Raw genomic sequence first — 14,472 nt, forward strand, 5'->3', positions numbered from 1 at the left:
AGTAGAAAACTTGACAGGAGCATCAATATTTTAACCATATCCCGACATAAAAATTTCCCGCTTTCAACAAAAACGTTATAAACGACTGGATTCCCAGTCTAGTAAATTACACACTATAAGTATTTGTGAATGACAGCATTCTTACGATGGCCCCTAAGGCTCACCATGCACTTCCAGTTCTTATAAAATTTGTGAACTAGAACTGTCTAGGGTCATGGCCCAGAAGGCTCACAAGACACTGCGCACTTCCGAGTTTTTTTGTGACAACACTACGCACTTCTAAAAATATTTTAGAGACGCAAAAGTCCCCTCGAAAGATAGCCGTTCTGGTCAGCAAAATAGATACCGAGTTGTAATAAATGAGTTAATGATAATAGCAAAGAGGCTCGGAAATCCCGAGTTATTTTTCTCGAGTTAAAAAAACTGAGTTACGAAAAAACCGAGTTATGACGTAATTTTTCAGAAATTTTGACGTCATTTTGTACCTTCTATATGACGTCATTCTCAATTTTGTAGGTCGTTTTTTTCCCGTGACTTTAAAATCTCGAGTTATCTCTGATGGTATCTTAACTCATTTAAATTTTCAAATCATTTCTCGTTTTTTAACTCGGTTTCGTTTCTTTTAAATTTTCGAGTTATTCTCCTTCCTGTAGATTCTCAGATTCTCGAGTTATTTTGGCGTTCACAGCAGAGGACTCAAAACACACCCACACACTTTCTAGTTTTCATGCACTAGGGTGGTCCAATGGCGGAAAATGCTAGCTTCCCCGATTTTTGCCACTGGGGGGGGGGGGATTTTGCTGACTAGCACTTAACTCAGAAATTTTAACCTGTAACTCTTGATATGAACAACTCGGAAATGTTAACTCATTTTGCGTAACTCGACATTCATTTTAAAGACCGAAAAAAATTTCATCGCGCGGGCCGCTCGCTTGGAAATTTCCGCCCTGAAAAAAAGTCAGAAGTGCGCAGTGTCACTTGAGCCTTCTGGGCCATTGACCCTAGGCAGTTCTAGTTCACAAATTTTATATAAGAACTGGAAGTGCGTAAAAACTAGAAGTGTGTGTTTTGACCCTTCTGGGCCATCGTACATTCTGCCGTGTCTCGTTGGCGCTAGCGGTTAGGCATTGGGTTTGTGAACCAAGGTTGCTTGCATTTGGTGGTTCGAGCCGGGGTCGGATATGGCGCGCCAAAGCGGAAATAAATACTATCTTTTTAAAACAATACTATCTTCGTTTAAAACATACTATCTTTTTTTAAAAACATACTATCTTTTTTTAAAAACATACTATCTTCGTTTAAAACATACTATCTTTTTTAAAACATACTATTTTTTGCTTAAAAAATACTATTTTCGTTTAAAACATAGTATCTTTAAAAAATAATACTATTTTTACTATCTTTCATACTATCTTTTTAAAACAATACTATCTTTGTTGTAAACATACTATCTTCGTTTAAAAAATACTATCTTTTAAAAAAATACTATCTTTTTAAAAAATACTATCTTTTTTCGAATATAGGTTGCCTCGATTATTCAAATTTGTGTAATTTTCATTTTGAGGGGCGTGTAATGGGCGTTGGTTTTTCGTGTTTATTTTATATGGCCTCATCCGCCCACATGCAGGACCAACATAACAAGATGGCTTCCGGCTCCCTACAAGATCTGACCTGACTGACAGTAAAATGACTACTCGTGGCAGACCATTGAAAGATATCAACGAAGACCAAGTCCTTGCACTAAAAACAATAGGGTTCAAATGGAAGGAAATTGCTGATCTTATTGGACCATCCAGCAAGCATGGTCCCGCCGTGCCACCATGCGCGGGTCATGCATGCAAACTTTAAAATGAGCGAGGCAAGACGTGCCAACCTCGTTTCCAGACTGTTTTCGAAAAGATAGTATGTTTTAAAAAAGATAGTATCGTTACAAAAGATAGTACGTTTTTAAACGAAGATAGTATGTTTTAAACGAGAATAGTATTTTTTCAAACGGAAATAGTATTTTTTCAACGAAAATAGTATTTTTTGAACGAAAATAGTATGTTTTAATCGAAAATAGTATTTTTTAAAAAAGATAGTATGTTTTAAACGAAGATAGTATTGTTTTAAAGAGATAGTATTTATTTCCGCTTTGGCGCCCCATAGTCGGAGACCTATTTCACCGGTACGGGAAAATTTCAGAAAAATACTTAGAAAGGTAGGTGATAACTACTATCCGTATATCTAACACTCCTTCTACTCCTTTTCCTTTCCTATCTTTCTTCTGTATCTTTGCTTCTACTGACTGTTTGAGACTTAGTTTCTCATTTCTGACTAAGTTTTGATACCTGTCAATCAATTTTCGACCAATCAAACCATCGCACCGGGTCGGATTCGAACCACCACTAAAGAAAGATCTTCGGATTCGGAAGCCAACACGCTATCCGTTGAGCCACACTCGCACAGCAGAACACAAAATTTGGAAATACTTATAGAATGACAAAAAAGACGGGGGTAATGTTATTATAATATGGGTAAAAGTACCCCTTTTTTACCTGACTGAAATTCGAGCCGTTACTAGCAACCCTGCGGGGCCCAAGGCGCCGAGTATGCACCCGGCACAGTGACAAGCCGTTACTAGCACCCTGACCCTACCTAACTGTTAATGACCCAATACCCCCTGAAAACGGAATTACGGATAGGAAAAAAAATCGTGTTAGATCTACCAAACAGTTAGAAACACTAGAGAAAGTCAGAAAATCAGGATAGAAGATAGGAAAGTAGAGAATAGGGGTAAAATAAGAGAGGATGCATCCTGGTGGATGATATCGTTTGCCAATCAAGCGGAACATCGTCCAAGGCAAGAAACTCTCCAGGCTGCCAGGTCAGCTTTTCAAGATACAATACAAACCAGTTACAAACTGATATTTCGGAGGAACTCGTTCAAAACAGGTTGACATTGGTTTTATCTTCTCTGAAAATTGTATTTAGATAGGCTTATTTCTAGCCTGGGAATCCAAACGTTAAAACTTTGTTCACAGTCTAGTTTATGATACTTTTGCTGCTTGTTTAATTTATAATTTTAGAACTTTGTGAGGTGAGGTATTTTTTGTTTTTTCTAAGATTATGAGCTTGGATGCCCAGGCTAGCTTATTTCATGGTTGCAAATATTACGGCGTTATATTGCCGCCTTGCCGGCCGGCCATTGAACCAGAATTTGTCTGTATAATAAACAGGCCCAGGGCGCAGGGGGCGGACGACACATGATTTCCAAGGAGAAAAGTTTTCACCAAAATTCAAAATTTCTGGGACTGTTGATATTCTGGCCTGTAATTTTCACTTTTAGTTTACTGTTTATAAGGCGGTCATCGAAAAATTGTTCTATTCGCGTCACACCCGCCCGCATCAAATTTTCCGCTGATTTTCCGGTGCGGAGATGCGGAAAAAAATCTGGGAAAAGCAATTTGTTCTTTTAAAATATAGCTTTTTTCTCAATTGCTCTGACGACCATCGAAAAATTGTTTTGCTTGCGTTACCACCCGCCCCTGAGTTAGTGACGTGATTAAAAAATACCTGGGAATGTTTTTGACCGCCCGTCCGCCCGCCCGCATGTATTTTTAACACCCCTTTGCGACGCGAACAGAGCATTTTTTCGGTGACCGCCTAATAGGGTGTATGATGATATCATGAAATGACTTTTTTTCAGAATTGCAGTTTGGACAACTTCTTCTGGTAATTTAATCTATTCTCAGACTTTCTATGAAAAAAAAAGCTCAAAATCTTCAAAATTGACCGTTTGCCACAGGGTTTTTTGGGTTGGTCTAAAAAGCAGGGTAGCCAATTGGGCTAGGTTGTGGGGTACCTAAATATTTTACAGACCAGAATAGAAATACCGAAAATGAATGCATGAATGCACATTTTACTGACCAGGGAGCATGAATCTGATTGATACTTAGATTGATCATGTATGATTTCAAAGATAAACAAAGATATAAATTACCATGTGTTAATGCACGAGGAGTAAGAAATAGAGCTTCATTATAATAGAGCTATTTCAAAAGACCTTTTGTACCTATTATAAGCTGCCATATTTAAAAATTTTGAAAGGAATTAATTGTTTGAAACATCTAAATATGATTTAAATTAAACAATAGATTCAATAACAAAGGATTGTTAAGATATGACAAGATTAGAGATCATATGGCCCAAAGGCGATTCCAAAGCTATTATCATCAAATTACAGCTTCACGGAAGAAATAACAATTAAAAACATAAATAAAATCTAAATCTAAAATATTAAAAACTGTTTTGTATGTATTTTTTATTCGGGTCTGTAAATTTTCAAACGAAGCCAAGAAGGAAGACAAAATGGCGCCAGGTCTCTTGAGAAGTAACAAAGTTCAGTACCTTTGGAAAAAAGGCTATTGTGGATGAAGTTCGAAAGGAATCTTAAATTTTATTACATGGAATCATTAACAAGATGTTGTAATAGTTATTTCCACATGAAAACAGGTTTCAGATTTCAAAAGTTTAGGCAAAAAGAGGTACCCCATAACCTAGCCCAATTGGCTACCCCATTGGCTACCCTGCTTTTTAGACCAACCCGTGTTTTTTGAAATCAATATTTTTGAAAATTTGTGAAAAATGGGGTTTTTGCCTAAGAAAAAATCCTATAACCTTCTATGTTGGTGCTATAGCCCTGAAATTGAGCCCAAAATGTTCCTTGGAAAAAAGTAGGATTGAAATGTAACAACAATATAGCTCTATCATACATGAAAGTTACAAGAATTAGGTTTTTAAAAAGGCCAAAAATTACTGAAAACGCAAAAAATGGGGTTTTGCCTGAAAAAAATCCTCAAATCTGTTGTGCTGGTGCTATATCCCTCAAATTGTGCGCAAAATATTCCTTGGAAAAAAGGTGGATTATATAATGTAAAAATGATATAGCTCTATCATATATATAGGTTTTTAGGCCAAAAATGACCGAAACGCAAAAAAAACAGACTTTTCCTTGGTGAAAAACCTATAACCTTTTTTTTTGGTGCTAGAACCCTCAATTTAGGCATTCCTATCCTACCTTTTAATGTTCAAAACCAACAAACTCAAACGTCTTGCTTTCTAAAGGGGCTTTTATCTAACAGCTCTTGCGATGAGATGCATATGAATATCAGGCATCGAAATAAGGGATAGAAAGTGCATCGCAATTTTTTGATAAGTATGATTTTGTATCCTAAAATGGATCAATTTTCAATTTTTAGCATGTAAGTAATCCAAAATTGCATCGCGAATTGCAAAATGCGATACGCTAATTCAATCCCTGAATATATGTCAGCAAGAGCCTGGTTTCTATGATTTAGTTGATGTTAGTTCAGAAAAGAGCTATGAGCCCATATGCACGTATAGAAACCACCCCTGGAAACAGTTCTGAAAATACGACGCTAGATTTTATGGATTTTTGTAGATATATGCGTGCATCACTACAGAATTTTTTTCATATTCAATTTAAAAGCCTACTCAGTGCGAAAGAGAAAACATGTATTTTTTATACGCCGTTCATTAAATCAAATCAAATGACTTTGGAGGTTCGGTGAAATGGTGACCAAATTGCCATCCCAATTTTTTTTGGATAGTCCCAAGTTGGAGCAGTTGACGATACTATCCAATCACAGCAATATCAATTGTTTTATTTTATATTGTTTAAAAAAAGTATCCAATAAAATGAAGGAATTTTAAAGATCATTTAAATTCAATCAAAAAAAGGAACTCATTGAGAGCATAAAAGTGTATCATTAGTGTAAAAGAATGGAAAATACTTTTAAAATCTTGCTCATTTTGCCAATTTGAGGTCGACATGATGCACCTTATAGACCAAATGAAAATAGAATACTTTGATTTCAAAACACATAGCGGGCAGAGGGGTATCAACCCCCCTCTTAAAAATGAAAATTCCTTGACCTCCCTCTTTTTCCCAGGTCTAAGTTCAACCCCCATCTTTTTCGACCTTTTATGAAAACTTTTACAAAAGCAGCAGTCTTGCAAAGGTTGAAAGTGTTTCTGCTTCATTCAAATGAATGGAAATATAATGATTGTTGAGAAATTTAAAAATGAATGGAAAACACTCTTTTGCAAATTGCTAAATCTTCCAAGCCCCCCCCCTTATAAATCAACCCCCTCTTTTTGTCCAAGCCACCCCTTTTATTTGAAATTTTCACAAGCCCCCTCTTCTTTTAAATTTAGTAAAATTCTCAAACTCAAAATAGTGAGGTGCCCAATATGTAATCATGGACATTCTCTTCTCGCACGGGAGACTAGCTCCTTTTAACCTGTGTATTGACTATTTAAAAACTTATTCTTTTAATAACTTTCTCGTAGAAAGTGCCATGCCTTCTAAAATTTGCAAATATGTCAGATGATAATTTGAATAATTGACGTCAGAATACTTTTCTTAGAAAGTCTCTGTAGAGGCTTCTTTGATTCCAACGTCAAATCCCTTTCTAGACAGGTTTTTATAGGAAGGTGATGCTAATTTTCAGTTTATTGAATAACCAATTCTTCCAGCATACATTACTTTCCCTCAGTCAGTACTAACAGGATATACTTTAGGCGTACAAACTTTTGCGAACAGAAACTTTTGCGATTTTTGCAAATTTTGGCCTTTTTCGTGAAAGTAAATGTCTTTATAAATTCTTAACAGGGTAATTCGTGAAAGTTTATGCTCGCGAAAAATTCTCAAAAAAATTGGAAATCTATAAACCTTGGGTACAAACTATTGGTCACCTTCATCTGCTACAACATCTACAAGATATTCAACTCCTGCAACTTTGTCCAAAGATTTGCAAATCTGCAGGGTTTGTAGATTGAAATTTGTTGATTGCCTACATAATTTCTTTTCTCCGCCGTAACAAACGTCGACTAAAGGATGGCTAAAAATGGGTCTGACAGGTGAGTCCGCCCGCTGTGATAATAAAGAGAAGAGAAGTCACATGGTTTATCCTTGGTCAGTCATCCATTTTTGACATTCGTAACAAATAGCGGTTTTTAATCTTAGTAAATTAAACCAAAGAATAAAAACAAATATGGCAGATTTTGTAAATTTTCTGTAGGGTTTGCAGGGTTTGAATGTCCCAAAGATTTGCACATTTCTTTTTGCTGAGAAAAGGTTGAAATTCAGCTGCAACTCCTGTGATATCTACAAACAAAGTAGCTCAAGAGGTACTGTGTTTGAATCTCCTTCAAACGCTGCAAACCCTTCAAATTTGTGACCAAAGATTTGTAAATATGGGTTTTTTGTAGGGTTTGTAGGGTTTGCAGTGACCAATAGTTTGTCCCCCTTGAAATCATAATAAATATCAAATTATTTTATCCTTTTTAAATAATGCCTTTTTAAAGTTGTAGAACAACTGTCTCTAGCGGATTTAAGAAATATCTTTCACTTTTAAGGCAATTTTTATTTGAAAATTCTCATTTTGCAAAAGTTTTTGCTCCCGAAAAACATTTTCCCTCAAATTCGCGATAGTAGATATCACAAATATCACGATTTTTAGACCTCACAAAAGTTTCTGCTATTTGAACGTCTAAAGTGTTATCCCTAGATTGCCTAGACAACAGGTGTCTTTAAAAAAAGGTAAATTAATTAGATGATGCTATCATTAAGAAAAAATATGCTTTAGTAATAAGTTATTCAATACTGTAGACCATTGCGTCCTTCATGACTATTATGACCAACTTTCTCAGACTTTCTCAAATTTTATCAAATTACTTAGATACATGCACGTTTTTTATAAGGGACGTTAGCTTGGCTCTGAGCCTGGACTTTCTTGTTTTTGCAGAAAATTTCAGCCTCAAAGTTACTTATCGGGTTTCTTATTTACTTTGCTGTTAAGTTTGGACTTATATGATGCTTTGTAAACAATTAACTACAATAGAAAAAGACGTTTATTGGATGTTGTTTCATCAATAATTTATGAACTTTAATTATTTAGGTTTTTGATAAAAGTTTAACTTGTGCTGTTCCTTAAAACCCAGTTTGTAGAATATGGCAAGGCTGCACTCAAGGAAAAATTCGGAAATACAAAGTTCTGCACTAGGTAGAAGAGCGCACCTGATAAATTTTGGTCCGGACAAGGTTCACCTATACTTCGGTAATTACCGAGTTTATGTATTTGCACTTTTGAGGACGGTAGAGTGACTGAAGCTATTTGGAAAAACCCGCAGTTCGGCCCCGCAAAATCAAGGACGGTAAAAGTGCTGATTTACCGTCGTCCTCAGTTGGTCATGATCTAGTCAAATTAGAACCTTACCGTCTCCGCCGCTGAAAAACACACATACATAAACTCAGTATTATGACCCAAAAAGGCAAAAAATTGCTAAAATTAGCTGGACTTGAGGAGAAAATACTTGGGGTTAAAACACCTGAAAATCTCAAATTTTGCACCTGCACTCGACTTTTTCCGAGTTGTGCACTCAAGATCTCAAGCAAATGTGCCACACTCTGAAAAATGGCTGAGCAGTTCTTTAAATATTTCTTGTTTTCCAGACAAAAAAATGTGCTGTCAAAAAATACAGAGAAATTGTTTAACAAAAGAAGAGACATGTTTTTGTGCAAAACTAGAACTTTAAATTTTATTTTGATTGCTTGATTAGATCTCCGTCTTTCATTTCCAGTAATTTGATATGAAAAAGAAAATATGTGTTGTCGGCTCAGGAAAATGGTAAATTTTTGTTGTAAATTTTATAAATAAAGAGCTTGATTACAAACTGGGTCTGTTCACACTGAATTTCAATATGATATAATTTTTGGATGATGGCTTGATTAATCAGATGAGACCACTCTAAATTTGAAAAGATGATCATTTTATCACTTAGACGCACTTTTTGCTTCTTCATCCATTTTACTCGCAATTTTTTATCTCTTAATTTAACCCTGAATGTTTCTTTGTCTATTTTAATGTACTTTTTTTTAATAAGCAAAATGCTTGAGAGCTCTTTTGTTTTAGAAAGCCCAAAACAAGCTGGGTTAGCATTTGCAGAAAATCAGAAGATTTCCTTACTTTTACCATTCAACTCTGGCAAAAAGATTCCCTTGCTCTACTATTCATATCTGGCAAAAAGATTCCCTTGCTCTACCATTCATATCTGGCAAAAAGATTCCCTTGCTTTACCATTCAACTCTGGCAAATGATTGCAAATAAAGCAGTGTGAATAGGCCCATTCCATTCTTATTATATAATTATGAATGAATGAATTTTCATTAAATTGAGCTAAATTGAGAAATATTTGTTCTTGATAATTGCACTTTTACATTGTATCCAATTGTAGGGGAACAGCTGTGGCAAAGCTTATTGCAGAAAATGTTGACCAGTCAGAGGTGTACAGTGAAAAAGTCCATCTTTATGTTTATGAAGAAATTTTTCGAGGAGAAAAGCTATCTGACATCATAAATCGTAATCATACTAATCCAAAGCATTTACCACATGTCAAGATTCCCAATAACATAGTAGGTAAATGCATATTACTGTTAACTAGTTTACTATCCTACTTTTATTTTCCTAAATATATTCATAACAGTATACCAAGGCTAATGAATGAAAATTATCATAAAGTATTGTAAAATTGACTTCTACTACCAACTCTTTAAATTATTAGTAACTTTCAGTTTGTGCCAGAATAAGTTTTTAGCATGGGATACTGGGTACTATGATATTATTAACAAGGGTGCAGTACGCAGTGCTAATGAGGCCTCATAAGAACGAAATGCATAATAATGCAATCTCATTTCTTCAAATATAAAGAGCTTCTTTGACTTTATCAGTGTCAGGAAGTTGTCTCTCCTCTAAGCCCAAATGGATGAAAAAATATCAACTTTATTTTAGGAGGCCATCCCTTGTATTGAAAGTGCTATCCAAGATGCTGATATTCTGGTCTTTGTACTCAGACAACAGGTAAATCAACTTTATTCACCCCATTTGTGAATATTTTATGGGAGGAAGGGTAGTAATCTTGTAATTGTATACTGAGCTGCATGTTTTGAGCCCAAGTATGAATTTCTATTATGAAGGTTCTGAGTTATCATTAGAAAAATGTCAACCTTACCCTCATTTGTTTTTGGTGATCTAACTATTGAATGACACAAATCAAGTTTTACCCAAATCAAATTCAATTAAAGTTCAACCTTTCACTGTTGATTTAGTTCCAGTTCCAAGCAGTTCCTGTTTTTGCTTGTACAATTGCTCTAGCATAAAAGATTGCCAACACTTAGCAGATAAACAGACCTGTAAATGCACTCCAATGAAGATTTAATTTACAAAAAACTAAATAAAAATGGATCATTAAAGAAACAGGTTTTACCTCACCAACATCAAACTGTTAGATGCCATTGCTTGGTTGTTGGCTCAGAAAATCAATTTTTTATTTAACGAATAATGATTCTATTCACCACCTGGAATAGAGACACTTCACTCTTTTACTTGCTCTGTACCCTTTAGAGTTAACTACCTTCTTCCTTTATATATTTCAAGTTTTTGGCTGAAACTTGTGACAAAATGAAAGGATTCATCAAGAAAGAAGCCATTGGAATCTCACTGACTAAGGTAAGGAGGTTAGAGAAAAATCTTCTTCTTTAAAAGTGTGCTGGTTATTTCCTAACACCAAAACCAAAAGTTGAAGTTTGAATTGAATAATGGTAAAGTTGAAGTTTGAATTGAATAATGGTAAAGTTGAAGTTCTATTAAATAATTCAAAAGTAAAACCATGCAAAACAAGTTTATCATGACACTAAGGTATGTTCCCATTTCCGTCTCTCTAGAGTATTTATCATCACACAGCCGATGCTAACCATGGCGAACTCAGAACAGCTTCCGATGTCATCAGAGACAAATTGCAAATAGATGTTTCAGTATTGATGGGACCAAATTTGGCAGATGAAATTGCAAAAGAGAAATTTTCAGAAACTACAATAGGTAAATGTCGTAAATGAAAAATTGTGCCCTATTTTCGATAATTTTCCAAGAACAATGTATTAATCAAGCCTATTGATTTCTGTAGATTGATTTTTTAATTATTGTAAAAGACTAAAGTAACTTATTAAAAATTATAATCATTCTGTGTAGACTGATAAATGATTATTACCATTTTTATAGGTTGTAAAGATCAAACTTTATTCCCCATATGGAAAGACATATTTTCATCTTCCTACTTTGTTGTGAGATTTTGTAAGAGTGTTCGAGAAGTGGAACTATGTGGTGCATTAAAGGTAAACCATTCATTCAATAATAGGTTTTCATGTTTTATCATGATGTTGTTATATCATCCCCACCTGTATAAAAATAATAGAAAATCTTCTCTTTTTCATAATTGGGTAATTAGGGATGCTGATCTGCTGGAGTGAGAAATTTTATCCCCTTTTCTATTTGTGTTAGACAGGGATGATGAAATCCTAAGATGGAGTGGTATTTTGTCAAGTCTAACACCTTTTTTCCCTTATTTAAAGAATATTGTTGCTGCAGCATCTGGTATCTGTGATGGTTTAAGGTAATGAAATTTGTCACACTTACTGCACTTATATGAACTTTTCCTCAACCGAATTCTAATTGACAATCTTGTACCTTTAGTAAACACCACTGGTTTGAAAATGCATAAGTTTATTATTTATAGCAATATGACATTTTAATTGCTTTCATAAAAGCAGCCATTCTCTTCTTTCTTAGATATGGGGAAAATTGCAAGGCGGCTATAATTCGATTAGGTTTTCAAGAAATGAAGGAATTCATCAAGTTATTGATGGCCGGTCAATATGATGATTCTGTTTTATGGGAACCATGCGGTTTCGCTGACTTGATTGCAACTTGTTATGGTGGAGTCACAAGAAAAGTTGTGGAACAGTTTGCACAATCTAAAAAGGTATTTATGAATATTGAAAAATCTTTTAGAACTTTAGTCCAATTATCTTCAATCATGAGATGCCTTTGTATTTCGTCCTTATTGCTGGCCATGCTAACATAATTGGCTTTTAAACGGATAAATTTGTTGTTTAGTAAGTTAATTTCTGATTTCACTTTTACATTAGCGAATTGATCTTCGAATTTCTATTTCCAGACTCTCAGAGAAGTTGAAAAAGAACATTTCAATGGCATGGTGTTAGAGGGGCCAGAAAATGTAAAGCAAGCATATCATTGGCTACAAGCTGAGAAACAAGAGCTCAACAAGTGAGAATATGTCTTTAAACCAAACTTTTTATTGATATCTGGCTCCCTTAAATTGTTTGTGTTTTCAAGTGTGTTTAATGTTTTCTCTATTTTTTTCTACTTCCTGACTTCTATAAACAAATTTAACAAACTATGTTTTTGTCAAGTTAAGACGTGCTTGTGTCTGATTTCTCTTTTCTGAAACTTTATAAATAACTCAATTCAAAATTCAAGCAAGTTTTATCTTACAGACTTTATACTAATAATTTTTCATCCGATTTTCAGGATACAAAGAGAAAAATGAACAGTTCAGTTTATTTCAGTTTATTCTTCATGATGATTCAACTTTTTCTTGTAGGTTCCCTTTGTTGGGTGCTGTTTATGGAGTATTTCATGATGGGAAGCCAATAGAATCCTTTATCGAAACTTTGAAAGAAAGCTTCTAGCTGAGGCCAGAAAATTATTTTTAAAAATATTTTTTTATTTATAAAAATGATGCACTTTTTATTATCTCAATCTGTCCTTTTTTCAAGTTGGAGGTCGAGTTGGTTAAATTCTATGATCAAACTTACAATAAGTTCTATTCTCCAGTCTCAGAACAAACTAGATGAAGAATTTCTACTCGTCAATGTTGGGAGTAGATGGTTCAGTTTCAAAGTTGCTTTACAATGACCACCCAATACGAGCTAGTTAATGCTAGCATCGACTACGTTAACAATCTAGATATTTGAAATTTTCTTTTCTTGATTTCCTTAGTGATAATCCATAGTTCGTTTTGTTGCCTAGTTGAGCTATTAGCTTTTAATGACACGATTATGATGTTTCATTAACGTATTTAATTGCGCATACAAAATACTTACCAGATCAACTTAGAAAACTTGGATGTCAAAATATCTGTATAATACGGTGTATGTAATTGATGGGATGGTTTGTATGTAAATGCTTTTTTTTTTTGGACTTTGAAAAAAAAACCTTTCTAGCATGGAGGTTAACCTGTAGCTTTAAATATTTAAAGTAAGCTTTAGTTCAAGAGGCAGGCTTTCTGCCCTGGGTTAAAATTGGCAAAAAATGGGGAGGTACTTAGTAGTAAAAATCTTGAAAAATCTTGAAAAAAGTGATCGCATTGACATCAAAAGAGGGAAAAGTGTTGTATTTAGACAGTCAAATCCCTACTACCCACTATTCTTATAAACCATTCATTGTTTTTCATGTTTCGAAGAACCTAAAAAATATTTCATCCCATCATGTAGGAAACTTAATAACAGTTTTATAAGCTTAGTAACCAACTCACTGTTTTCTTTCAAAATAGTACTTTAAATTTAAAGTAACTGAAAAGTTTCTAAATCCTTTCTTTTATACAACAGTTTTATATAGAGTTTTTATCGTGTCTCTCATTTTAAGACATTCATAACATTTTTGTGTAATCTTAAGAGTAAGTGTATAAGCCTGATATAACCATTAGTGTATTTTTAACTCATTTTAGCTTTAGGCGAAAACTTAAGTTGTGTAAATAGTTTATTATAGGTTTTCCATTATGTTTGGTTTACTCTGTGTCTTGTGTTTTTGAGAAAGTAAACCCTATTACTTTTACTTAACCTCTGTTTTGGATGGGCTGGCTCGAATGTACCTGTGTACCGGGTGACCCACGAAAAAGTATAAGAGTTTGGAGGCTAACTGTGTCAGAAAAAAAATTGAATTTTAACTAAATTCTTTTTTCATGGTAAAGAGAAAAGGCAAACTTAAATTTTGATGTATCAATTTTTAATTTTGGAAAGGTATTTATCGAGATATGGAGGTATAAAGTCAAAAGTCATTATAAAAAACAGTCAAAAAACGTCAGAAAAGACAGTATCAAATTTGTATCTGAACAAACATCTTTCCTTTGATCATTTGCTATTTTTTTGTCTTAAAAGTTTCGTTAAGAAAAAAATAGTCTTTTTGGGAATAAATAAAAAGTACCAAAAGTAGCAAAAAGGATTGTCGACCTTTGTTATTCTTTTCTGAATCCTTCCGGTAAAATAAATCAAAATATGCTTCTCACTCTATGTCTCTTTTTATTTGTTAATTAATTAATTTGATACTGTCTTTTTTGACGTTTTTTGACTGTTTTTTATAATGACTTTTGACTTTATACCTCCATATCTCGATAGCTACTTTTCCAAAACTAAAAAATAATACATCAAAATTTAAGTTTACCTTTTCTCTTTACCATGAAAAAAGAATTTAGTTAAAATTCACATTTTTTCGGACACAGTTAGCCTCAAAACTCTTATACTTTTTCGTGGGTCACCCGGTAGAATAATTTTTT

The 14,472-nt window shown here is 34.1% G+C and overlaps 1 protein-coding gene across 3 annotated transcripts; it reads left to right on the forward strand.

The window, feature by feature from the left end:
• Nucleotides 1-2,843: 2,843 nt before the first annotated feature.
• Nucleotides 2,844-13,754, forward strand: LOC136821821 (glycerol-3-phosphate dehydrogenase 1-like protein). 3 transcript variants are annotated; one of them, XM_067078060.1, is made up of 11 exons: nucleotides 2,844-2,866; nucleotides 8,647-8,693; nucleotides 9,301-9,478; nucleotides 9,855-9,923; nucleotides 10,500-10,571; nucleotides 10,787-10,940; nucleotides 11,121-11,233; nucleotides 11,471-11,511; nucleotides 11,688-11,880; nucleotides 12,076-12,185; nucleotides 12,523-13,754. In XM_067078060.1, the coding sequence occupies exons 2-11, from the start codon at nucleotides 8,656-8,658 to the stop codon at nucleotides 12,608-12,610; spliced, it is 1,056 nt and encodes a 351-aa protein (XP_066934161.1). In that variant the 5' UTR covers nucleotides 2,844-2,866; nucleotides 8,647-8,655; the 3' UTR covers nucleotides 12,611-13,754. The 3 variants fall into 3 exon arrangements, with proteins under 3 accessions (XP_066934161.1, XP_066934152.1, XP_066934145.1); XM_067078051.1 differs by having other exon boundaries at nucleotides 2,845-2,934; XM_067078044.1 differs by lacking the exon at nucleotides 2,844-2,866 and adding an exon at nucleotides 7,910-8,123.
• Nucleotides 13,755-14,472: the final 718 nt, after the last annotated feature.

Source organism: Clytia hemisphaerica, unplaced genomic scaffold (assembly GCF_902728285.1).
Source record: "Clytia hemisphaerica strain Z4C2 unplaced genomic scaffold, Clytia hemisphaerica genome assembly, whole genome shotgun sequence".
NCBI lineage: Eukaryota > Metazoa > Cnidaria > Hydrozoa > Leptothecata > Clytiidae > Clytia > Clytia hemisphaerica.